Below are 27,397 nucleotides of genomic sequence, written 5' to 3'. Positions count from 1 at the left end.
ATCCTTACATTGGCTCCCTGTATGTCAGACAATTGATTTCAAAATCCTCCTGCGCACATATAAATCACTACATGGTCTAGGGCCGAAGTATATCACTGATATGCTCCCACTATATAAGCCCTCTAGATCACTAAGATCTTCTGAGACCAATCTGTTAGCAGTTCCCAGAGTAAACTCAAATCAAGGGAGAGCATCATTCAGTCAATACGCAACAAATGGCTGGAATAAACTTCCTGAAGATGTCAGACTTTCCCCAACTCTGACTACTTTTAAAACTAGACTGAAAACTTATATGTTCACCTTAGCTTTCAGGTAAATCTTTTAACTTTTAACGTCCGCACTGTTTTCATTTTTATTGTCTGCATTTTAATTTTGCTTTTATTTTCTTTCATTTCACTTTGTTGTCTGTGAAGCACTTTGAGTCTGCCTTGTGTATGAAAAGTACTATACAAATAAAGTTGCTTTACCTAATCAATAATCATTGAACTCAACAAATTCCGCACAGTCATATGCTGTCGTAGATGTGGGCGGAGTCACAGAATTGGCCAATAAATTGGAATCAGCTGTTAAATGCAGAATATCATGGACATGGACATAAATGTGAGTGAACTGTTGTCATTTTGAGAAGGAACATTTGTTTGGGAAATGTGTCTGGTAGTGCTCATTCATCCCGACACACTCAAACGCCCCATCCTGAACTAAACAATCTGGAGACGGCCACATGAAACAGCGACTTAACTAGGAAAATAAAGCGAGCAACAACAATCCATGTACCCACAACACATCTCATCTGCTTGTGTTGTTGTGAACGACATCATGGATGTAATATCAATGTACAAAGAGGACAGAAGTCGCAACTTGAGATTACTTTTTTTATTCAAACAGCTTCAAGTTGTCTCCACATATACCAAGAAAAATATAAACACAACTATTTTGTTTTTGCTACCATTTTTCTTAAATTGAACTCAAAGATGTAAAACTTTTACTATATACACAAAATACCTATTCCTCTCAAATATTGTTCACAAATCTGCAATAATCCTGCTGTTTTACCAACATCTTGATCTGCCACACCTGTGAGCGAGACGGATTATCTTGGCTAAAAATCCTCACTAACACAGATTTGTAAACAATATTTGAGACGAATATTACTTTTGTGTGTACAAAGTAAAACATTTTAGATCTTTGAATTCAACTTATGTTAAATGGGAGCAAAAACAAAGTGAAGTGAATTACATTTATATAGCGCTTTTCTCTCGTGATTTCAAGTGCTTTATATAGTGAAAAGTTAAGTTTATATTTGTGTTTAGTGTAGCTCACAACAGCACAATAACTCCTTCACAATAACAGCGCTGTCTGACTGCCAACAAAAAGCTTTTAAAAAGTACCCTACAAAAGCATAATGTAATTGTAATTAAAACATATATTGATACATTTACTACCGTATTTCCTTGAATTGCCGCAGGGCATATAGTATGTTCCTGCCCTGAATTACTGCCGGGTCAAACTCGCTTCCCAAAATAATTAGCGCATGCTTAGTATTACCGCCTGGTCAAACTCGTGACGTCATGAGTGACACTTCCCCTGTCATCATTTTCAAAATGGAGGAGGCTGATTTCAATACCAGTAATTTGAAATCGCATAAAGGGAGGAAGATTAAGAGCTATTCAGTTGGATTTAAGGTCCAAGATTACCTCACACTCAAATTTTTACTGCATACCTTTGTTAAGTCCCGGAGTGAGATGAGGTTTTAAAATAATTAGCGCATGCTTACTTTTACCGCATGCCTTTGGTAAGCGCAGGAGTGAGAAGAGGTTTTAAATTAATTAGCGCCCTGGCGGCAATTCAAGGAAATACGGTAAATGATTATGCTTCGTCTTAAAATATTAGTCAAAATAAATGTATTTCACCAATATATGTAACGTTTTTGCATTTATTTTATAAAATGTTATTTATGACTCAAAAAGCACACTATGGTGGTAAAACCAATGTAAAAGGTAAAACTCTGAAGTAAAAAAGAATAAAATTAAAACATTTGTTTTCATGTTGCTATTTTATTTAGTTGTCACTTATTTTAATTGTTTATAATTTATATTAGTTGTTGTTTTGAATTATATTGTTTTGGTGGTACAATCAATACTCATGTTTTCAAGTTAATAAATCATGTTAATTGTGATTTCAATATCAAACAGCATATTTAGTTATTACTAATTTTGACATAATTTTGTCCACAGTATAACTGCCAGCATATGAAACACACACCTGAAAGATAACTTGGCATTTCAATTTCAACATATAAAGGAGAAACACTACTCAAAATACAGCAAAAAAAAATACTGAAAGGACAAAAAGTGTGCTTATGAGCAAATGAACTTGATAGAAGTCATTATATATTTTTAACATTCAAACTAAAGAGCCATACATGAATATAAAGTGTGTTTGTTTTTGTTAGACCGCTCTGGTGGGCTTGGTGGACTACCCTGACGATGAGGATGAAGAAGAGGAAGACGAGGAGGAGGAGGATCAGTCTCCAAGGAAGCGTCCTCGCCTGAGCTCTTAAAGGCCCGATGTCCCCAATGTCACCTTGGTCCTGCCGGGACGGACGTCATGGTCCCTCCTGTCCTCCTGCTGGAAGTGTCACTGGTCCTTTGTAGCTGTTGGGACCACGTCAAGGCGGATTCCAGACCACCTCGCTCCATCACTCCTCCAGAGGACCTTCACTAACCTTTAACTAACTCACAGCTCGCCTCCTCCATCGCCGTCCCGACACCACCAGGGAGGCCGCAGCGGAAATACAAAGTGCCAAGGTCGGCTCCTATCTGCTCCGTTGCTATAGCAATGACAGCCCGACAGGACCCGCCTCGCTCCCCACACCCAGGCTTCTGAGCTCCCGAGCCGGAGACAACCCGTGGACACGCCGTGCCACAGGCCAGTCAGGCTAGCAGGACTAGCCCTCGTAGTTGTTAGGACGCTTGACTGGCTGCTCCCTCCCATTGGCTCCCCTGGACCAGGTCACGCATGTCTAACTAGGAACCAGGAACCAGGAAGCGAGGCCACAAGACACGTCTCTCACCACTTTGTTCAGAAGTACTGTACAGACCACCTTCTCTTCCCTTTTTAAAGCATCGCCCCGTTCTCCTTTGGGAAGGGAGAGAGCGACACTCGCCCATGTGTGTCTTTTTTTTTATATGATTTTAAATCAGCACACAGCGGCGGTGTCACTGTTCTCCCTTCCGGTTCAGGTCATTTGATTCTATGTAAGTTGCAAATGCTGGTTTTAAAAAAAACAAACATTAAAACTGCAGTAAATTCACTTTTGCAGCCAACAGTCTTGAGTTTGGATTTACTTTTTTTTCTACTGGCTGCTGAATGTATTTAGTTGAAGAGAAAGGGAGTAACATTTCTGCAATGCTGGATGCATCTTTTTCTGCTCACTTTGAGCATTCCTGCATTGCAATGTTTACTTCTCAGCTGTTTTGACTGCAATTTCACTGACTGTGGATTATTTACAGTTTTCTTTCAATTCAATTTATTTCTCTATTGTGGATGTTGGTGAAGACATTCATTAGGACGTCTTTATTGCGTTGCGTACTGCGGGTTTCAACTTAATATTTATTTCTGTTACCAATTGTCCTATTGTTACAAACCGGCGGGGCGAGCTTGTCTTTTTCTGTTTAAAAAAAAAAATCCTAAAAAGAGACATCGGAGCAGTATAGCTCAGTTGGTAGAGTGCCCATGCCATTAACTTGAGGGTTCCAGGTCCGATCCCTGCTTCCACCATCCTAGTCAATGCCGTTGTGTCCTTGGGCAAGACACTTTACCCACACGCTCCCGGTGCCACTCACACTGGTTTAAATGTAACTTAGATATTGGGTTTCACTATGCAAAAGCGCTTTGAGTCACTAGAGAAAAGCGCTATATACCGTATTTCCTTGAATTGCCGCCGGGGCACTAATTAATTTAAAACCTCTTCTCACTCCTGCGCTTACCAAAGGCATGCGGTAAAAGTTAGCATGCGCTAATTATTTTAAAACCTCTTCTCACTCCGGCACTTACCAAAGGTATGCAGTAAAAATTTTAGTGTAATGTAAGCTTGGACCTTAAATCCTACTGAATAGCTCTTAATCTTCTTCCCTTTATGTGATTTCAAATTACCGGTATTGAAATGAGCCTCCTCCATTTTGAAAATGATGACAGGGGAAGTGTCACGAGTTTGACCAGGCGGTAATACTAAGCATGCGCTAATTATTTTGGGAAGCTAGTTTGACCCGGCAGTAATTCAAGGCAGGCGCATACTATATGCCCTGCGGCAATTCAAGGAAATATGGTAAATATGATTTACTTCGCTTCACATAGAATTGAACCCAACCATTTCACAATTTATACAACATTTAGTAAATCAAACATGTAATCATCCAGTCATTACATAACTACATTTAAAAACAAACAGGGCATTTATAAAAAACGCATAGATAACATTGCATCAAGAGTTCCACCTTAAACTACAAAATAAGATACGTTTGTTCAATGCTGCCATCTAGTGGCGTGTCATTGACACGGCATGTAAACTGGCTCTACTTGTAAAATACATATAGCTGTGGCTGCTGGCGATCTAAGCCACGCCCCCTTAACGACGTGACGGCAGGGAAATGACGCTGCAGAGACAATAGGTAACACGGACATCAGAAATAAGACTGCTGAAAATAAGTTTGCGTTGTGGTTGCATATGAGCAGGAAAAAAGCAATACATTCAACAACCATGTTGCATTACATTAGCCATCTTGGATCACGTGACGGATCAAACGTCCACTCTGGGGGCGTGTCTTAAAGACACGACTCACTTCCGTTGTCATCACCTGCAACTAGACCGGGGTTCGGCAACCCGCGGCTCTAGAGCCACATGCGGCTCTTTAGCGCCGCCCTAGTGGTTCTCTGGAGCTTTTTCAAAAATGTATGGGAAAACATGAGGGGGGGGAGACATCTGTTTTGTCTTAATATGGTTTCAGAAGGAGGAAAAAGAAGACACAAACCTCCTTAAAAGTTATAAAGCACAATGTTGGTATTAAACTGATTCAAGTATTTGGCGAGCGCCTTTTTGTCCTACTAATTTTGACGGTCCTTGAACTCACCATAGTTTGGTTATATCGGGTCACCAATGCAGTGCCCGCGGACACCAGGTAGCCCGTAAAGACCAGATGAGTAGCCCGCTGGCCTGTTCTAAAAATAGCTCAAGTAGCAGCACTTACCAGTGAGCTGCCTCTATTTTTTAAATTGTATTTATTTACTAGCAAGCTGGTCTCGCTTTGCTCGACATTTTTAATTCTAAGACAAAACTCAAATGGAATTTGAAAATCCAAGAAAATATTTTAAAGACTTGGTCTTCACTTGTTCTAATAAACTCATTTATTTATTTACTTTGCTTCTTACAACTTTCAGAAAGACAATTTTAGAGAAAATACAACCTTAAAAATGATTTTAGGATTTTTAAACACATATACCTTTTTAACATTCAAATTCCTTCCTCTTCTTTCCTGACAATTTAAATCAATGTTCAAGTATTTTTTTTTTATTGTAAAGAATAATAAATACATTTTAATTTGATTCTTCATTTTAGCTTCTGTTTTTTCGACGAAGAATATTTGTGAAATATTTCTTCAAATTTATGATGAAAATTAAAAAAAAATATTCTGGCAAATCTAGAAAATCTGTAGAATCAAATTTAAATCTTATTTCAAAGTATTTTGAATTTCTTTTCAAATTTTTGTTCTGGAAAATGTAGAAGAAATAATGATTTGTCTTTGTTAGAAATATAGCTTGGTCCAATTTGTTATATATTCTAAAAAGGTGCAGATTGATTTTAACCTATTTAAAACATGTCATCAAAATTCGAAAATTAATCTTAATCAGGAAAAATTACTAATGATGTTCCATAAATAATTTTTTTAATTTTTTCAAAAAGATTCGAATTAGCTAGTTTTTCTCTTCATGTTTTCGGTTGAATTTTAAAGAGTTGAACTTGAAGATAAAATATGTTTCAAAACTTAATTTAAATTTTTTTCGTGATTTCTCCTCTTTTAAACCGTTCAATTAAGTGTTTTTTTTCATCATTTATTCTCTACAAAAAACCTTACGTAAAAAGAAAAAAAGTACGACGGAATGACAGACAGAAATACCCATTTTTATAAATATATATAGATTTATTTATTAAAGGTAAATTGAGCAAATTGGCTATTCCTTGCAATTTATTTAAGTGTGTATCAAACTGGTAGCCCTTCGCATTAATCAGTACCCAAGAAGTATATCTTGGTTTCAAAAAGGTTGGTGACCCCTGGTTTACACGTATAACTTCCTCCGACTCTCTAGGACCTGTTTTATGCCACTTCTATTTCCGTCTCATTTTGTCCACCAAACTTTTAACATTATGCATGCATGCACAAAGGTGAGTTTTGTTGATGTTATTGACGTGTGTGGAGTGCTAATCAGACATATTTGGTCACTGCATGACTGCAAGCTAATGGATGCTAACATGCTATTCAGGATAGCAAAAAATGTACATATTGCATCATTATGCCTTATTTGTAGCTATATTTGAGCTAATTTAGTTTCCTTTAAAGGCCAACTGAAACCCACTACTACCCACCACGTAGTCTGATAGTTTATATATCAATAATGAAATATTAACTTTGCAACACATGCCAATACGGCCTTTTTAGTTTACTAAATTGCAATTTTAAATTTCCCGGGAGTTTCGGCTTGAATACGTCGTGTAATGACGACGTGTACGCTTGACGTCACAGGTTTTTAGGAAGTGTGAGCGCTGCGCACACACACAGCTAAAAGTCGTCTGCTTTCACGGCATAATTACACAGTATTTTGGAGATCTGTGTTGCTGAATCTTTTGCAATTTGTTCAATATTGGAGAAGTCAAAGTAGAAAGATGGAGTTGGGAAGCTTTAAGCTTTAGCCACACAAACACACGGTGATTCCTTGTTTAAAATTCCTGGAGGTGAAAATTTACTATGGATCACAGCGCGGTCAAGCGAACATGAATCACGACGGAATGACAACCAGCAGGTTTCGGGGAGAAAATTGTGGTTAAAAAGTCGCTTACCAGAGAAAAGCTGAGCTTGGGCCGTCCATGAAGCTGCCATCGACTCCCCTGAGACACTGCGCGTCAAGACACCCGTGGAAACACCCAGGTAATATTTAATCTCACTAAAACACTAGCAACACAATAGAAAGATAAGGGATTTCCCAGAATTATCCTACTAAATGTGTCTAAAAACATCGGAATCCGACCCAATGCAATTGCGGGTTTTTTCTAAACTTTTTTTTTTTTTTTCTCTAATCCGTCGCTATCAATATCCTCAAACACGAATCTTTCATCCTCGCTCAAATTAATGGGGAAATTGTCGTTTTCTCGGTCCGAATAGCACTTTTTGTTGGAGGCTCCCATTAAAAACAATGTGAGGATGTGAGGAGCCCCCACACTTGTGACGTCATCATCTGTGACTTCCGGTAGAGGCAGGGCTTTTCTCTTAGCACCGAAAGTTGCAAACTTTAACATGGATGTTCTCTACTAAATCCTTTCAGCAAAAATATGGCAATATTGCGAAATGATCAAGTATGACACATGGAATGGACCTGCTATCCTCGTTTCAATAAGAAAATCTCATTTCGGTAGGCCTTTAAGTCCTCTTAATTCCATTTATATCTCATGCCACACTATCTCTATGTAATCCATCCATTTTCTACCGCTTATTCCCTTCGGTGTCGCGTGGGGCGCAGGGGCCTTTATATGGATTTTAATTTTTTGCAGCTCCAGACTGATTTGTTTTTGTATTTTTGGTCCAATATAGTTCTTTCAATATTTTGGGTTGCCGACCCCTGAACTAGGGTCTAGTTGCAGGTCCTGCAAATAGGAGTAGTCCTATTTGCAGTGTCCTAAACAATGCATTGTGGGTATTTTTTCATGCAAATTGCTTTAGTTTTTGCCATCTCTACACAAGAAAAATGTACAGTAAGTCTCTGGCACCTGGGCAGGTTCTGAAGTCTCCAAAGGTCCAGAAGTGACATGAAACCACTTGAATGCTCCTTTGTCATCCCCTGGCCGGCCGAGCAAGTGTTTGTCAGCAGGGAACATGTGGAGGACTCGCAGCACGGACCCTGACTCCAAACAAACAAACAAAAAAGGTGCATTTTGGAACACGAAAACTGCATCACATATGTGCTCATTTTTTGATGACTTCTTCTTTCAGCTTGTCAGCCAAATGCTTTCTCTTCTGAAGCTTCTTTCGCTCCTCTGCAGAAATCTCCTGCAGGGGAAGGAGAGGGAAAAAAGGCGTGTTTTAATGCGGACACACCCCTCATCACTGTTCCACACCTGATGGACCCACAGATGTCTGAGCAGGTGCCGGCGTGGAAGGTGTGCTGGGCGCCGGGTCGGGTGTGCCGGCCTGTTTGCTTTTGTTCAGCTGCTCCTTCTTGAGCGCGTGCAGTTTGTCTCGCTGCTGACATAAGTAGGTCGCCCTCTGCTGGAGCTGAAGCTGCTGCGACGCCGACAACTCCTGGAGGACATTTGCAAATTAAACTGGGCAGACCAGCAGACTCAGGAGAAACATATTGATGTACAGAAGGGAAGGGATTCATATGGCCCCATTCTTGCCTCAGAGGAGGGAGGGGTGAACCATTTTGCAATGCAGTCTGCTGAAAATGATGGAAAGTGCTAATCTACATAGCAACTGACACTGGCATACTTGCCAACCCTCCCGAAATTCAGCGCCTCTCCCGAAAACCCCCCGGAAAAAATGTTCTCCTGAAATTCAACAGAGCTGGAGGGGGCGGACCTGAGTGGGGACAGCCTGTTTTCATGTCCGCTTGCCCACTATATGAACAGCTTGCCTGCCCAATCATGTTACAAAATCTACGGATTTGAATAAAAAACTGCACACACAAGGAGACGAAGCAGAAGAACGAGGAAGTTACAGCAATGGCGACGCCATCTGTAATAGAGTGATTCTATGTTATCTGTCGCCATCTCCTGGTGAATGTTGGCTATAGCGTTATGGGGTTGCTTTTTATAATAAATATATATAGTTATAATTCACTGAAAGTCAAGTATTTCTTACATATATATATTTATATAAATGAAATACTTGAGTTGGTGAATTGTAGATGTAAATATACTCCTCCCCTCTTAACCACAACCCCCCCCCAACCACGCCCTCCACCCCCCACCTCCCGAAATCGGGGTCTCAAGGTTGGGAAGTATGGCTTAAAATAGCCACGAATACATTTTAAGATATTCAACACTCTACTGCCATCTGGCAGATAAAGTGGGAGGCGCACGCCAGCCATTCGTCACGTTTCATGTGTCAGGTAAACTGCATTGAATGGGGCCATTTGAATTCCCTTCCTTCTGTGCGCGTCCAGACTGACTTCACACAGCTGGTAACTGAAGTTATTCGTTCTGTCTCTTTATGTGGTTTAATAAAGTCAACAACAAATTACCAACAGGAACATTTCTACTTCAATGGAATCTAAAACTTGCAAATATCGATTACCAAGCTTTCTCCCGTGAGGGGAGAAATGGCTTCTCAAACAAATTGACTGAACGCCCTGAGAATTGCAATTATCTTTTCAAAAGCATTTTAATACAACTAATTAAAGATGGACCTCACAAGTGTACAATCATCACTGTCCTTTTTTTAATCCGCAAAATATTTAAAACTTTTTTATTTTTTATTTGTCATTTTATGATGCATAATTTTGTTGACAGTAACAAATCAATCACTGCCGTATAAACAATGTATCCATTTCATTACAACATTAGTTGTTTTTTTGCAGGGTTTACAGCACCTCTCTCTGAGATTCAATCAAAATAGAAATAAATTTAACTATAAATTTTAACAAATACTTTTTCTTTTTTTCTTTCTTATTTTGTACACTATGTAATGATAATTACGATATTCATTATATTTTGGATAGATTTCTTCCAGGCAGAATACTTTTGGAAAAAATAAAACCATAAATTCACGGTAAAACAAATGAACTAAATATAACTTGTTTTATTTTTTCTTAAAAAATATATTCTCTCATATTTATTCATTTACAAAAGAATTATCAAATAATATTAGTGTATCCCTTTACCACAAATCCCTCAAAGAGCATTCCCTGATCTAAATTCATTACAATAAATTATAGTTTTACATTTTTAGGGGGCAGGTACGTGTTTTACTACTCAAAATTGAGGAAACTATATATATATATACACACACACACACACGCACACGCACACGCACACGCACACGCACACGCACACGCACACACACACACATACACATACACATACACATACACACACACACACACATATATATGCATACATGCATGCCCAGGACAGCCTGCAGTTTGCGTACCAGGAAGGCGTTGGTGTGGAGGATGCTATCCTTTACCTGCTGCATCGAGCCCACTCACACCTGGATAAGGGAAATGGCACTGTGAGGATCCTGTTCCTGGACTTCTCGAGTGCCTTTAATACCATCCAGCCCCGCCTCCTTCAGGACAAGCTCTACAAAATGCGAGTGGACCCCTGCCTGGTTGCCTGGATTTCGAACTACCTCACCGACAGGCCACAGTACGTCAGACTGAAGGACATCACGTCTGACACTGTGATCAGCAGCACCGGAGCACCGCAGGGAACGGTGCTGGCCCCTCATCTCTTCACCCTGTACACCGCTGACTTCTGCTACAACTCAGAGCTGTGTCACATCCAGAAGTACGCGGATGACACAGCCATCGTCGGGTGCGTCAGCGACGGCAGAGAGGAGGAGTTTCGGAATCTGGTGAGGGACTTTGTTGTCTGGTGCCACATGAACCTCTTGCAGCTCAATCCATCAAAGACCAAGGAGCTGGTCATTGACTTTGGGAGGTCGAGTCCACGGTCACAACCTATTGTGATCGAGGGAGTTGAGGTACAGACCGTGGACTCATTCAAGTACCTCGGGGTTTGGGTGGATAATAAACTGGACTGGACTGTTAACACGGACCACCTGTACAAGAAAGGACAGAGCAGGCTGTACTTCCTCAGGAGACTGCACTCTTTCAACATTTGTAAAAAACTCCTGTGGATGTACTACCAGTCTGTGGTTGCCAGTGTTCTTTTCTACATGGTAGTGTACTGGGGGGGAAGTACATCTAAGAAGGACAGCTCCAGACTTGAGAAACTGATCAGGCGGGCCGGTTCTGGACTCACTGGTGACGGTGGCAGAGAAAAGGACTGTGGACAAACCAGTGAGCATCCTGGATGATGCCAGTCACCCTCTGCATAGCGTTATCAGTAGCCAGAGGAGCCTGTTCAGTGCTAGACTGCTTCATCCCAAGTGCAGGACTAATAGACTCAAAAACTCATTTGTCCCACACGCCATTAGACTGTACAACTCCTCTCTGGGGCGGGGGGCGGGGGGTACAAGGATGACAGGGGATGCAAAACAATAACAGTGCAATAAGTTTTCATAACATGGTCACTACTGCCTACTTTGTCTTGTTATATTCTTATTTTACTGTTATATTTTTATTCCCATTGTTGCTTTTTATTTTTTATTCTTACTGTAATATTTCTCTATTTTTGTTTCCATTTAAACCCCCATTATTTACTTTTTACTTTAATTTAAATTGATCTCAACTATGCACACTGCTGCTGGAATTTTAATTTTCCTGAAGGAACTCTCCTGAAGGAATCAATAAAGTACTATCTATCTATCTATCTATCTATCTATCTATCTATATATACAGTAATATATAAACTAAACAGTTGTATTTTTTAATAAATAGATATTTGTTATTACATGAGTGAACACATGAATACTCTTTGTGCCTAAAGCAGTTGTTCGCAAATAAAGAGGCGTTATCAGTATCATTCTTCAAATCCCGATCCAAAAAGCTGTGCCCCACAAAACGTGCTCATTGTAGCCATTAATCCTCACTTCCTTATTTTAATAAAAAAAAATGTACAAAGTCAACACAAATTGCTTGATTAAATTTTTGGGGGGAAGGTGGAAGTGTTTTAGATATTGTTAATGTTGCTGATCAATTGGAATGTATTATTATTGAGTTGAATTAATTTTACATTTCAGTATCAAATGGTTTAAGTCAGTCAAAAATGATAATTTAAATATAGATACATTTATTTTTCCAGAATTTCAGGCAATATTGATACACTAATTGTCAGAATAATTGTATCTATGTTATCACAAAACTTTGTGTTGCCACGAGTTCCCGGCGAGAGGACAAAAGCTGTCTTTGAGCCAACCAAGCAAAAGGTTAGTAAAACTCCACGGTGTAGGATGGGGAGCGACATGAGGGTGTCCGTTTGTTTGATGTATTGTAATCCACAGGAAGATTTTGTCTTGACCCGAGATCTACAAAGCGGAGAGGAAACAGCGCCTGACACCCCTCCAGGCGACCTTTACTTTGAACTGTTTTGTGACCGATGGCACCGGCTGTTTACGACCTTTTCTTTAAACCGTTTTGTAAACAAAGACGGCGGATGTTTACGGCCACCGTACCTTTAGAAACAGCTGTTGCCATGTAATCAGGGAAAGTCCAAATAAAAGAGGAGGCGTACAATCTTTTGTCAGAGCAGGGGACAACACTTTACAAGGGTACAGTGTCTACGTTTTTCTCAACAATTGAGCTAAATTTAAATCTGTATCTGTTTAATTCCTTGCTTCTTGTCTTGTTTTTAAAAGATGTCATGAGTGTTTGAACCTGACACTAATAACAATGTTAATAAAGTTTTTGTTTGTTGAAAACATATCTATATTTCTTTCTTTAATGTAAATAGCATTAAAAGATTACAGTTGGTACAAAATGCGGCTGCTAGACTTTTGACAAAAACAAGAAAGTTTGATCATATTACGCCTATACTGGCTCAACTGCACTGGCTTCCTGTGCACTTAAGATGTGACTTTAACGTTTTACTATTTACGTAGAAAATATTACACGGTCTAGCTCCATCCTATCTTGCCGATTATATTGTACCATATGTCCAAGCAAGAAATCTGGGTTCAAAGAACTCTGGCTTATTAGTGATTCCCAGACCCCAAAAAAAGTCTGCGGGCTATAGAGTGTTTTCTATCCGGGCTCCAGTACTCTGTAGTACCCTCTCGGTAACAGTTAGAGATGCTACCTCAGTAGAAGCATTTAAGTCCCATCTTAAAACTAATTTGTATACTCTAGCCTTTAAATAGACCCCCTTTTTAGAGCAGTTGATCTGCCGTTTCTACTCTGCCCCCCTCTCCTTTGTGGAAGGGGGGGGGGGGGGGTTGACAGGTCCATGGCCATGGATGAAGTGCTTGCTGTCCAGAGTCGGGACCCGGGGTGGACCGCTCGCCTGTGCATTGGTTGGGGACATCTCTGCGCTGCTTACCAGTCTCCGCTCGGGATGGTCTCCTGCTGGCTCCACTATGGGCTGGACTCTCATAATTATGTCAGATCCACTATGGACTGGACTTTCACAATATTATGTTAGACCCACTCGACGTCCTTTGCATCCGGTCACATCTGCGGTCCTTTCCAAGGTTTCTCATAGTCATTCACATTGAAATACCACTGGGTTGTGACTTTTTCCTTGCCCTTATGTGGGCTCTGAACAGAGGATGTCGTTGTGGCTTGTGCAGCCCTTTGAGACACTTGGAATTAAGGGCTATATAAATAAACATTGATTGATTGATTCATTAAGTAGGGATGCAATGTTATGCAGAGGTGTACTTATAACCATTTTGCAAACAAATGATACTATTTATTGTGAATTGTGAATTATATTTATATAGCACTTTTCTCTAGTGACTCAAAGCGCTTTACATAGTGAAATCCAATATCCAAGTGACATTTAAACTAGGGTGGGTGGCCACTGGGAGCAGGTGGGTAAAGTGTCTTGCCCAAGGACACAACGGCAGTGACTAAGATGGCGGAAGCGAGGCTCGAACCTGGAACCCTCCAGTTGCTGGCACGGCCACTCTACCAACCGAGCCATATCGCCCCATATAGTGGCGTGGGCAGGACATAAGTGGGGGGGTCTTTGCGTACTTACGGTGTAGGGCTGAGAGAAGCCCGCCTCTCGGTGTGCTTCCTCCAGCCAACACTCTCCTGCCGAGTGGCCGCCGCTCTGCTCCTTGCCGTCACGCACGCAGCTGACAGGAGCTCTCACGGGAGGAAGAACGCCGTCGACTGTATGCACACCTTCACTTTACAATCAGAAGTCAACATCTCGGACTAACATATGCGGTATTTACCGGAGGTGCGCACAGACGAGCACGAGGAGATGCGCTTGTCCTCACACCTGCCATTGCCTGCGGCAGCCATTTTCATCTCCGTGTTTCTGGGAGATTTGCCGTTGGCCTGCGGGGGAACGAGGCGATCACTTGGACGTCAGCACATGGACATAAAGTCACAAGCATGCATTTGTAAACATGTCATCACTGGACACTTCATTAGGTACACCTGCCCCTTCTAATTTTATCCAATACAGACAACAAAAGTCTTGGTTGAACTACAACCACAGTCAGGTGTACCTAAAGCATACTTGCCAACCTTGAGACCTCCAAATTCAGGAGATGGGGGGAGTTTAGTGGTAAAGGGGGTGTATATTGTAGCATTCCGGAAGAGTTAGTGCTGCAAGGGGTTCTGGGTATTTGTTCTGTTGTGTTTATGTTGTGTTACGTTGCGGATGTTTTCCCGAAATGTGTTTGTCAATCTTGTTTGGTGTGTATTCACAGTGTGGCGCATATTTGTAACAGTGTTAAAGTTGTTTATACGGCCACCCTCAGTGGGACCTGTATGGCTGTTGACCAAGTATGCATTGCATTCACCTGTGTGTGTGTGTGTGTGTGTGTGTGTGTGTGTGTATTGTAGCATTCCGGAAGAGTTAGTGCTGCAAGGGGTTCTGGGTATTTGTTCTGTTGTGTTTATGTTGTGTTACGTTGCGGATGTTTTCCCGAAATGTAATTGTCATTCTTGTTTGGTGTGTATTCACAGTGTGGCGCATATTTGTAACAGTGTTAAAGTTGTTTATACGGCCACCCTCAGTGGGACCTGTATGGCTGTTGACCAAGTATGCCTTGCATTCACCTGTGTGTGTGTGTGTGTGTGTGTGTGTGTGTGTGTGTGTGTGTAAAATCCGCATATATTATGTGACTGTATGTATGGAGGAAAAGCGGACGTGACGACAGGTTGTAGAGGACGCTAAAGGCATTGCCTTTAAGGCACGCCCCCAATATTGTTGCCCGGGAGGAAATCGGGAGAATGGTTGCCCCGGGAGATTTTCGGGAGGGGCACTGAAATTCGGGAGTCTCCCGGGAAAATCGGTAGGGTTGGCAAGTATGACCTAAAGGTGTGGCTCTATTTCATTGAAAACACAGTCTACAATAACAACAAAACGCAAGGGACTCTAATTGGAGCACTGTCACTGACAGCTGTGGGTGCGGGCGACCTCCTCGTGAAGTTTAAGGGAAATAACACCACAAGATTTGAAGTATGATGAGTGGTTTGTCTTGCTCTGCGTGCGCTTTAAAATACCCGGTAGTTTGTCCCTTTGGCGCTATGACGACATTGGTTCTGTTGCGCCGTAAATTCCAGACTATAAGCCGCTATCTTTTTTCTACGCTTTGAACCCCGCATCTTAAAAAACAGTGCGGCTAATGTATGGATTTTTCTTCTCTGACAGGCATAATGCAAATAGCTTTCATAAAACACGTGCAAAGACACAGAAATGCTGTGTTACTGTTTGTACTATGGTGCCATCTTTTGGACGAGTCCGCTCACTGCAGGTGCTGCTGGGTGAACCTTTACAGTGTTTTCTGACGTTTAAAGCTTTGAACCGGAATTACAAGTGCTGTTCTTTCTTCAAATCATCCATTGTATTTCTACTATTACGGATTCATCATTCATCACTCTGCAACACCTTTGTAAGTTTTATAATATAACTAAAACAGTTCTTACTTACTAAACAGTCCCATGTCAGATGTCTGTAGGAGTGTTTTCATGCATATTATGCCGTCATTTCGTTCTTCAGTTCCACTTTCTCATGCAGTACGGATGATTGTTCATTGTGAAAAAGATGAACTTGTTATATTGGGGGTGTCCAAAGTCTTTGGAAAACTGAAAGAATGCGAAGGGGCCCAATTTTAAACATTTTGTACATGATGGATGCTAAAACCATCAATGTATGCTAAACTAGTCTTTCCTAACCATAGGGCAGGGGACACTTTTGGGCCGCCAAAAGATTTGTGTTTCTCATCTGAGGTGAAGTGAAGTGAATTATATTTATATAGCGCTTTTTCTCTAGTGACTCAAAGCGCTTTACATAGTGAAACCCAATATCTAAGTTACATTTAAACCAGTGTGGGTGGGCACTGGGAGTGGGTGGGTAAAGTGTCTTGCCCAAGGACACAACGGCAGTGACGAGGATGGCGGAAGTGGGGATCAAACCAGCAACCCTCAAGTTGCTGGCACGGCCACTCTACCAACCGAGCTATACCGCCGCGAGGTCTGTGGTACTCCGTTGTAATACACTTTTCCACCACTTGTGGCAGTAATGACAATATCAAACAAACAGAAGAAGTCCGGAGCTAAAGTCAGAGACGTTTTATTTAAGCGCAAAAATTATAACTAAAAGGGGTGAAGCTGTATAAATGTAATTTTATAGACTGTTTGAATGTAATTGTACTTAAATACACGTTTCACCATTTTTTATGAATCCCTATTTGGCAATACATGAGATACGTATTTATTTTTTAATCCGCCTGACCTAAGCCTTGATAATAATATTTGTGATTGACGTAGTTTCATATCATTTGACAAGGTGCATCATTTTAAATTTAAATAAGTTTAGGTATAATTATTGAATATGATTCCAATTCATTACTAGTTTGAGTGGGCCCCCAGGCCCTCTGTAGTGGAAAAGTTGGGTTCCGAGGTCAAAAAGGTTAATAACCCATGTGTAAACTATTTAGAAAACCCATTATCTTTGCTTTCATGTTATAGGGAATAAAACAAATAGTTGATAGTGTTATCTCTAATATACCTTGTGAATAATAATAATAATAAACTAATTTCATTGTCAGAACATGTCGGTGGCCAATAAGTAGCTGCAAGCCAAAAATGGTCCCTGGCCCGCACTTTGGACACCACTGTTTTAAATAAATGTTTAGCACCTCCCGCGACCCCATGAGGGACAAGCAGTAGAAAAATGGATAGATGGATTTTGGAATTACTTCCACTTTGCAATTATCTGTTTCCAATCAGCAGCCTGACTCGTATAGCTCAGCTATAAGTTATAAAAGTGATAAAATGCAGTTGCTAATATCTGATCTACTATTCCAACATGGCTACTCCAGTGGGTTACCAGCTTAGCTGCCGTGTTTCCATTCACCAGGTTACCGTGGTGACCGTCAGCTTTGGCCTGAGCGTGGAGCAAATAACACATTGGAAGCATGTTTTGGTGAATAACATGTCGGAGGTGTGGGATAGTACCAGTCTTACCTTGGCAGTGCTGCTCTCTTGGCTTTCGGGGGGTTGACCACTGCCACACTGGGCCTTGTTGTCAGAGCTGCTGCTGGATGTAGAGCCGTGCTCCTCCTCCAGGAGCAACCTCCACGACATTTCCTCGTCGTATTCCTCTTTGGACTTTCTGAGCGGAGAGGAAAGACGTTCATCACGATGAGAGATGAGTGCAGTCACCTGATCATGTTTCTAATTTTGATCAATCATAAATAATCAATAATCACAGATTAGTACTCGCTTGCAGAATTTTCAATAACTTAAAAAAAGAGCCCGATATTTGGACACAAATGTAACTTTAACTAGGGCACTAATTGATAGCTGTCCACCAGCGCACAAACTAAGTGAAGTGAATTACATTTATGTAGCGCTTTTTCTCTAGAGACTCAAAGGGTGTTACATAGTGAAACCCATTATCTACATCTTTAAGTTACATTTAAACCATTGTGGGTGGCACTGGGAGCATGTGGGTAAAGTGTCTTGCCCAAAGACACAACAGCAGTGACTCGGGAAGATGGAAGCGGGAATCGAACCTGGAACCCTCAAGTTGCTGGCATGGCTGCTCCACCAACCTAGCCGCGGAAAACGCTAGCTGACAACCAGGGCGTTAATCGCTAGTTGACAAAAACCGTAGTTATTGGCAAGTATAGCAAAGAGACAGTTTAAGATTTTAACACACATTGTAAGTCGGAAAAAAACGAAAATATTTTTTTATATTTTTACAGAGATAAAAAAGGCAGATTTCCGACTATAGACGAAAAAATGACATGCCTGCTTAATGAAGACAAAATAAGTCAACCCCTTCTTTTCATTCCACTTTTGGTACAACGCGTCTAGCAGCTTAAAGTGACGTAAAGCGTGAATGCTCTTTAAGTATACACATGGCAATTAATCGACGCTGTAAAACTTCCATCAATCCATCCAACCTTCTACCGCTTGTCCCTCTTGGGGCTGCGGGACTATCCCAGCTACACTTGGGCGGAAGGCGGTGTATACCCTGGACGAGTCGCCACCTCATCGCAACACAGATAAGAGACAATATTCAACTTACCGACATTAATTTTCATTTATTGTCGGTTAATTGACTTAAAAAATATTGACCCAGGCCTTTATTTTAATTTACAAAATGATTATGCTTTGACCTAAAAAAAAACTGGTCAAAATGTACAGTAACAATAAATGTGAGGATTTTGTGCATTTTAAAAAACATTTTATTTTACACAAAAGCACACACTATTTATGGTAAAATAAGTGTAAAAAGTAAAAAACTTAATTAAAGATCATTTAAGGACAAACTGTATTGTATTGTTATATATTGCTTCTTTTTATGTAAATGTATTGTTGTTGCAATGCTATTATTGTTTTACTTGTTGTGGTTTATTTGTTAGTAGTTTATATCCTTTTTTTCAATACTATATTTAAAGTTTAGTTTTGGTGGTACAAAGAATACTCATGTTTTCAAATGAGTGAATAATCGCATAATTAATCATGATTACAATATCAATCAAAATAATCGTGATTATTGTTTTGCCATAATCATCCAGCCCTAATGTACAGTACATCAAACATTGCACACAATGTACTGGTCAATCTACAGGTCAAATTTAGCGCTACATGTATTAAATGAGATCTGATCGCCCAGAAGCTAATAATAAAAAAATTCAAAAAACACGACCACGGATAAAAAATACATCACAAAGTCAGCAATTTCAATACAAAACAAACTAAAAGTCTTTATGCACAATATCGAGAAACAGATTTGACCAAGTTTCGTGGTGAAGCTTACATGTGTTCTATCATTGTTGCTTCTTGTCTGGAACTCTGGGTCCGTCGCTTACAAGGTCCGACAGGAAACAATGACTTGAGCACTTGCTAGGGGCAGAACATTCATACTGTGTTGTCCAGTCATTGTTAAAAGTCAGATTTGGCAATTCCTTTGTTTATTTTTTCTCAGCGTTTATTAATAGTCTTCTTCGACTCACCCCATTGCTGCTTCATTGTGACACATAAGCCTTGTTGTTTCCCCCTGTGGGGTGGCGGGAGTATTGCATTCATGAGCAACCTTAAGTTATATGGTTTCCTTAAGCCTATTTGGGTGATGTTCGGTGGGCCAAATGAAAAGCTTTGGCGGGCCGGATTTGGCCCACAGGCCGCCAGTTGATTAGGCCTGACGTACAGAGAGGAAGATACTGTAGCAGCACAGCACAATACAGACAGTGCTCACGAGTTAATCTACCTATTAAGGGAATTAATTCAATAGTTCAAGTTGAATGGTGTTGCTGTAGTTATCGGTCATTATGGGGAATCGTGCCAGGTATTTCAAGAGGAAGTGGAAGATTTTAATGTGCCCTCAGTAGGACAAAGTGGATAGAAATACTAGTTTTCCTCAGCTATAGCTGCCGGTGTCAATCACTCCTACCTAAATTTGCTGCGTGCTAAGGAGCTTAAAGTGTGCTCTTCTAACACAATCCCATTAGAGAGCAAGCCACGTGGGACCTTGAAGCCAAAGAGATGATTGCACACACAATCGATACAAAACTCAGTCACTTCTACTACTGCAAAACTAAATTTTTTATCATTATCTTGCTAAACGCATCACTAGTTGCAGCAATGAAAATATAAAAAAAATGGAAGAAGTCTGGAGGTAAAGTTATAGAGCAGTTTCTCAAGGACAAAAATTATGACGAAAAAGCGGTTGCAGTTACAAGATCGGAAATCAAGAAAAGTAAAGCTATTCCTGCGCTTGCCTTATGACTATAAACAACTTATGGAATAAATATGCACTCCTGCAACCTTCAAACACAGTGGATGAAGAGAAAACACATATGCTAACGATAAAACACAATCAGAAATAGCATTTATGCTACAGTAATATTCCCATATTTAACAGACCGACAAAACATCGTATACGGCTAACTTTGTGCGACAAAAAAATTGTTAGAAGTGCTAATAACAACCACAACAGAAGCTACTATTATTGTATACATTCAGCCCGGCTATCTTTCAAGCCAACTTGAGGATGGTGAGGAAACTCTGACTTTCTGAGTAGAATATCCGACCTCAGGACGAGGGCATTCTAGTTGAAATTTCCAACAAGGAACCTGGAACTTCCCAGTAACAATGGAACGCATCATATTAGCCTCGACTGAGTATGGCGACATATAGTCTCAAACATTGCGTCGTGGAAGACAACAGAGGTTATAGTGATTTTAAAAATGCAGACTGTGGTGGCAGCGTGCAGTAAAAAAGGGGATATTTATTGATTAAACAAACAAAAAGTGAAAGCAACAGGGATGTGCTCTGCCTGGACAGACTATGAAGAAAAGAAAAGAAAATCCTGGAACCCAGCAAAACACTTAAAGGAAATGTGGAGCAGACGGCGTCCACAAAGTATGTGCGTACTAGAGCGCAGCATCAAAAGGATTGTCTATAGTCACCAGTGAACAGAGAATAAAGTCCAGACAAACCAACGGTGTCGCAAGCTTTACTTGAAATAGTGCTAATTACAAACAGAAAACAGGTGAGGGAAAAAGTGCTCGAAGGCAGCCTAAAGCTGCTGCAGTAAAGGAGAAAACAGGAAGTGAAAAAACACAAAATAAGAGCGCAAGACAGGAACTAAAAGTTCACTCAGAAAATCACCAAGAAACTCCAAAAAGTGATGTGACAAGCCGTGACAAATAGTTGCACACAGGACATTGGAGTTTGTGATCAGCATTAATCGCATTCTTTTTCTTGAAAATTGTCTGATACTCATTAATGATGATTGAAAAAACACAACTTACTTTAGGACCTCCTGCAAAATCTTCATCTCTTGCTGCTGCAGTTCTGTCAGGTCGTCCACGCCGTCAGTCAGACACTCAGGAAGAGCGCCTAGAGAAATTGACTTGTGACTTGTAGCATTGTCAGTCACGTTTGTGTTCAAAAAGGATGCTTACCATTTCTCTCTTTGATCACGCGGAGTGCTTGAAGCTGCAGCTCCATGTTCTTCTGCACCATTAGTGAGCGAAACATCTGGAAGTCGTCTGTGGCCAGGACTGGCTGGAACACCGACTGAACCAGATAATAACAATAATGTTAAAGGCATCATTTATTTAACAATATTTTCTGGTTTGACGGCCTGAATAACATACTTGTACAGTTTTGGACTTGGCAAAAGGAGAAGTGCACGCATCTAAGAACTGCTGCTCGTTGATGCCGACCTCCTGCATGTAATTCTCGAGCAGCTTCTCCACCTGCAAAAGAAAACATTTCTACAGTCTGCAGGTGAAACAAAATGTACCTTTTCAATGTTTTCCATACATTGCCGCAAAAAAAAAGAGAGTTAATGCTACTTGTTTACTCTTGCTCATAAATACATTATAATGAGATTGGGACTATGTATGTGAATGTAGCTTGATGTCAAAACTCTGTATGATAGGGCTGCAGCTATCGATTATTTTAGTCATCTATTGATTTCTTTTTTGATTAACCGAGTAGTCGGATAAAACATACTTTTTAGCCTCAATACGTATTTTAGGGAATATAGTTTTAACAAACAAATATGTTTATACTTGCCAGAACATTCATTACATTCTTTGACAGTCTTTTACCTTCGATTTTCCTTGTTCAACCCTTTTTTTTACCTTCTATTTAACTTATTCTACCTTTTATTTACCATCCATTTGCTTTTTTTGATCATCTTCTACCTTGTTTTACTTTCCATATTTGTTTTTTTTAACCTTCTTTTAACTTCCACTGTATTTTACTTAATTTACCTTTAATTTACCTTCTTCTACCTAACGATTTAACTTATTTTACCTTTCATTTACCTTCTACTTAACTTTTTTGATTGTCTGACTTTTTTTAATCTTATTTTACCTTGTATATTCCTAATTTCTAAATTGCATTTAATTTGTATTTCCTTCCATTTATCTTTTTTTACTTTTCATTTAAGATTTTAATTAAATTATTTTTATATTCCTTGTATTACCTTTTATTTAGCTATTTTATCCTTTTGTAATACCTTTACCTTCTTTATACCCTGTTTATCTTTTTCCCTTCTTTTACCTTGAATTTATTAATTTACTTATTTTACTTTCTATTTTAATTATTTGCCCTTGTATTTAATTTATATTTAACTTTTCTGACCGGCTTTTATCATGTTTTACTTTCTTTTATTTACCTTCTTTTACTTTCCATTTAGCTTTTTCTTTATTTTTTATTTAGCTTCTATTTAACTTATTTTACCTTGTAAATTCCTTTATTTACCTTTTTTAACCTTGTATTTATTTTCTTTTACCTTTTATGTAATACCTTCATTTTTTATTTACCTTGTTTTATCTTTTATTTACCTTGTATTTACCTCTGATTTACGTATTTTATCTTCTTTATCTTCCTTCTTTTAACTTTTATTTATTACCTTATATTTACCTTTTTTATACCTATTTTACCATGTCTTTCCTTTATATTTTCTTTCCCCCCACTTTTTTTTTTTTTTTTACCCTTTTCACTTTTATTCTATTCTATTCCTTCAACCTTCTATTACACTTACATCCCATCCATTCATTTTCTACCGCTTATTCCCTTTGGGGTTGCGGGGGGTGCTGGTGCCTATCTCAGCTACAATCGTTTTACCTTATTTTATGTGGACCACATTTTATACATTTCATTAGTTACAGTCATTAAACGATTAATGGAAGCAACAGAATATAGATCTAAGCTTTTATACATTTATTTAATCACGTAATTGTTTCGGCCCTTGTAGGTGCATTGTGTCAGTATTTTAGCGACTTTGTTGCTTATTAGAAATAATTTGAGAGCCCCCACATCCATTTAAAGGCACCCAAAGCGTTCTCCGTCTTGCATATGACAAAAAAGACAAAAATAAGCCACGCCACCTCCAGCTCCATGCGGACATGAGTGGGGACAGCCTGTTATATAAACAGCTTGGTTACCAAATCACGTTACAACATCTACGGATTTTATTAAAAAACTGCACGGACAAGGAGACGAAGCAGAAGAACGAGGAAGTTACAGCCATGGCGACGCCGTCTGTAATAGAGTGATTCTATGTTGTCTGTTGCCATCTCCTAGTGAATCTTGGCTATAGCGTTATGGGGTTGCTTTTTGATTGGTCAACGATTTACGTGGTGTTGTGCACCTGACGGCAAGTGACTCTCGCCAGTACGCAAATGGCAGAACAAAGGTTACTCAAATAGTGAAAGGTAAGTGTTTTATTTTTTTTTTAGTAACCAGCAAGCACAGTACAGTCAGTAGTACAACTGTTTTTTTTACTGTGTATTTGATAGGTGCCGTCTGAAATTCAACTATTTATTTTATTTATATATACAATAAAATAAATATATATAGCTAGAATTCACTAACAGTCAAGTATTTCATACACATACATATATATATATATATATATATATACATATATATATATATATATATATATATATATATACAGTATATATATACATATATATGAAATATATATGAAATACTCGAGTTGGTGAATTATACTCCTCCCCTCTTAACCACGCCCCCCGCCCAAACCATGCCTCCGTCCGACACCCGACCACGCACCCCACCCCACCTCCCGAAATCAGTGGTCTCAAGGTTGTCAAGTATGGTGATAGACAATAACGTAATAATAATTTGTTTTTCTTTCATAGTTTACAATAATTTGTGCAATAAAACCCTAGAAAACCCGCCATTGGCTCTTATCAAATCCTTTGCCATTAAAAAAGATCAACAGTAGCAAAATAGAAACAAAAACATTATGCGTGAGAAAAAATATTGATCTTATCGTGCTGGTATCGCCCCAAAACACACCCCTTGGTATTGACGGTATCGAAAGTGGATACCCGACCACCCGACTTACTAATATTTGTTTTTATTAGCATGTGTACTCACCAACTTTTTATACTGCAGATGGATTTCCGTGTACGACAACTTATTTTCGTCTTCATCGTCAAACACTGAAAAGTAATGACAGGTAGATTAGCAAAGAAAGTTGTCAAAAATATCAAATTATCTGTCTTCTACTTAACGCGCGTCAATTAATTAGCACATTGATTACCTAGGCTGACCATATTCTGAAACCCCAAAAAGAGGACACATATATGCGTGCCAAGGGGGGCAGCACGCCAAGGCCGGGACTGGGTGAAAGTTTGCCAATGATACTTGAACTTGCTTTATAAATAATATATTTATTTCAATAAAGCCTTTTTTTGTCCTCTGTTGAAAGCAGTGTTAGGAATTTTCAATATGGGGTCCCAGGAACCCCATCAAGTCCCGGAAGAGTTAGTTCTGCAAAGAATTCTATGTATTTGTTCTTTTGTGTTCATGTTGTGTTACGGTGCGGATGTTCTCCCGAAATGTGTTTGTCATTCTTTTTTGGTTTGAGTTCACAGTGTGGCGCATATTTGTAACAGTGTAGAAGTTGTTTATACGGCCACCCTCAGTGTGACCTGTATGGCTGTTGACCAAGTATGCCTTGATTAACAACCAATCCACTATCGAGCTCTCTCTGTCCCTCCCTCACAAATTGTTTTGTTTTCTCCAACCACTTCTTAACCCTGTACTTACATGGAAAATAACGCAACGGCGTGGCGCAGTGGAAGAGTGGCCGTGCGCAACCCGAGGGTCCCTGGTTCAATCCCCACCTAGTACCAACCTCGTCACGTCTGTTGTGTCCTGAGCAAGACACTTCACCCTTGCTCCTGATGGGTGCTGGTTAGCGCCTTGCATTGAAGTTCCCTCCATCAGTGTGTGAATGTGTGTGTGAATGGGTAAATGTGGAAGTAGTGTCAAAGCGCTTTGAGTACCTTGAAGGTAGAAAAGCGCTATTCAAGTACAACCCATTTATCATTTATTTATTTAACCCTGACTGAGTTGAGGCATTTAAGAGACCGTGCCTGGACAGCCCGGACAGTCCTGCAAAAGAGGACATGTCCGGGGAAAAGAGGACGTATGGTCAGTCTAGATCAGGGGTCACCAACCTTTTTGAAACCAAGAGCTACTTCTTAGGTACTGATTAATGCGAAGGGCTACCAGTTTAAAACACACTTTAAAAAATTGCCAGAAATAGCCAATTTGCTCAATTTACCTTTAACTCTATGTTATTATTAATAATTAATTATATTTATCTTTGTGGAAACACTGATCATCTTAATGATTTCTTACAATAAATATATATGTTTGATGACATGTTTTAAATAGGTTAAAATCCAATCTGCACTTTGTTAGAATATATAACAAATTGGACCAAACTATATTTCTAACAAAGACAAATCATTATTTCTTCTAGATTTTCCAGAACTAAGATTTTTAAATAAATTCTAAACACTTTGAAATAAGATTTAAACTTGATTCTACAGATTTTCTACATTTGCCAGAATAATTTTTTGAATTTTAATCATAAGTTTGAAGAAATATTTCACAAATATTCTTCGTCGAAAAAACAGAAGCTAAAATGAAGAATTACATTAAAATGTATTTATTATTCTTTACAATAAAAAAAATAAAAATTACTTGAACATTGATTTAAATTGTCAGGAAAGAAGAGGAAGGAATTTAAAAGGTAAAAAGGTATATGTTTTTAAAAACCCTAAAATCATTTTTAAGGTTGTGTTTTTTCTCTAAAATTGTCTTTCTGAAAGTTATAAGAAGCAATGTAAAAACAAAAATGAATTTATTTAAACAAGTGAAGACCAAGTCTTTAAAATATTTTCTTGGATTTTTAAATTCTATTTGAGTTTTGTCTCTCTTAGAATTAAAAACGTCGAGCAAAGCGAGACCAGCCTGCTAGTAAATAAATACAACTCAAAAAATAAAGGCAGCTCACTGGTAAGTGCTGCTATTTGAGCTATTTTTAGAACAGGCCAGCGGGCGACTCATCTGGTCTTTACGGGCTACCTGGGGCCCGCGGGCACCGCGTTGGTGACCCCTGGTCTAGATTACCTGGAGCTAGATATTTTTTATCGCCTTCATTAATTACTATTTCGCTCACACTTTAAATATTGCACGTGGAAGTTGTGAAATACAACGTTTAATGTTTTACATTTGATAAAAACACGCGAATAGGCGTCAAATCTTGAAGTTTGGGCTTAGACGGCAACGATAAGCATGGCTACGCGTCTTAGCATTAGCTTAGCCGTGCTAGCATAATAAACAAGCTTGGCTGGAGAGCAGGTGTGCGAGTTCATTTACCTGTACATTTGTGTTCCATAAAATCCGTGATTGGAATAACCCACTCTGGACTCCCCAGGTAGCCCACGATGCTCTCCACCACCCACTCGCTGTCGTCCTCGGCCATGTTGGCTGCGGCTGCCGCGGGGAAGTCAGCGGCGGCAGGACGGCAACAAGCTTCGCTCTTTCGGCCTGTGCGCGTCCAGCTCCGCTACGGTAGGCACGCAGCCCTCTGACGCAAAAGCACGCATTTGTGGTTGTCGGCGCTCACAAAACGCCCCCCATTGCACAAATATCCCCGTGGGGGTGGGCTGTTTGTTATGCTCCCCCTCTCGATGAAAAATACACGCTGACTACTGCAGACGGGAATAGTGACGCCTGGTTGGTTGTCATGGTAATTATGACGTCACTTGACTGCTGCCAAGCCTCTTGAACAGTAGTTCTTAACCTGGGTTCAATCGAACCCTGGGGGTTCGGCGAGTCAGCCTCAGGGGTTCGGAACACACCCGACTCATCGTGTAAATAAAAACTTCTCTCTATCTGCATTTTATAGTATGGGCGTTGCTTCCTACCGGTCCCACTGACATACACTTCACAGCAGCCAAGCGTGCAGTTTTTAACAACATTTTTAATGCTCATAGATTTTCTCAAAGTCTTTCTACCG

The 27,397-nt window shown here is 39.7% G+C and overlaps 2 protein-coding genes across 7 annotated transcripts in view; one reads left to right on the top strand and one right to left on the bottom strand.

The window, feature by feature from the left end:
- ppp4r3b (protein phosphatase 4, regulatory subunit 3B) overlaps nt 1-3,328 on the top strand; it is a 29,782-nt gene extending 26,454 nt beyond the window's left edge. For all 5 annotated transcript variants that reach the window (XM_061911217.1, XM_061911222.1, XM_061911219.1 and 2 more), the window contains one exon: nt 2,453-3,328. In XM_061911217.1, coding sequence (XP_061767201.1) covers nt 2,453-2,560 — 108 coding nt within the window. In that variant the 3' untranslated portion in view covers nt 2,561-3,328. The remainder of the gene's footprint in view (nt 1-2,452) is intronic.
- On the bottom strand, nt 859-27,130 carry cfap36 (cilia and flagella associated protein 36). 2 transcript variants are annotated; one of them, XM_061911224.1, is made up of 11 exons: nt 26,755-27,130; nt 24,457-24,521; nt 21,690-21,791; nt 21,495-21,609; nt 21,342-21,429; nt 17,542-17,689; nt 17,405-17,461; nt 14,295-14,400; nt 14,093-14,241; nt 8,384-8,567; nt 859-8,315 (listed from the first exon to the last, which is right to left on the bottom strand). In XM_061911224.1, exons 1-11 carry the CDS (start codon nt 26,858-26,860, stop codon nt 8,263-8,265), a joined length of 1,173 nt encoding a protein of 390 aa, XP_061767208.1. In that variant the 5' UTR covers nt 26,861-27,130; the 3' UTR covers nt 859-8,262. The 2 variants fall into 2 exon arrangements, with proteins under 2 accessions (XP_061767208.1, XP_061767207.1); XM_061911223.1 differs by having other exon boundaries at nt 8,397-8,567; nt 26,755-27,129.
- Nucleotides 27,131-27,397: the final 267 nt, after the last annotated feature.

Source organism: Nerophis ophidion, linkage group LG09 (genome assembly GCF_033978795.1).
Source record: "Nerophis ophidion isolate RoL-2023_Sa linkage group LG09, RoL_Noph_v1.0, whole genome shotgun sequence".
Lineage (NCBI taxonomy): Eukaryota > Metazoa > Chordata > Actinopteri > Syngnathiformes > Syngnathidae > Nerophis > Nerophis ophidion.
Note: the sequence above shows the minus strand (reverse complement) of the source record. Positions and strands in the feature narration are given on the sequence as shown.

What these genes read in the sequence shown, in the direction of transcription:
- cfap36 (XM_061911223.1), bottom strand. Translation starts at nt 26,860, where the DNA reads ATGGCCGAGGACGACAGCGAGTGGGTGGTGGAGAGCATCGTGGGCTAC. An exon ending in ATCTGCAGTATAAAAAGTTG is followed by an intron (nt 21,792 to 24,456) that starts GTGAGTACACAT and finishes TTTCTTTTGCAG; the next exon opens with GTGGAGAAGCTGCTCGAGAA. An exon ending in CGTGATCAAAGAGAGAAATG is followed by an intron (nt 21,430 to 21,494) that starts GTAAGCATCCTT and finishes CAATTTCTCTAG; the next exon opens with GCGCTCTTCCTGAGTGTCTG.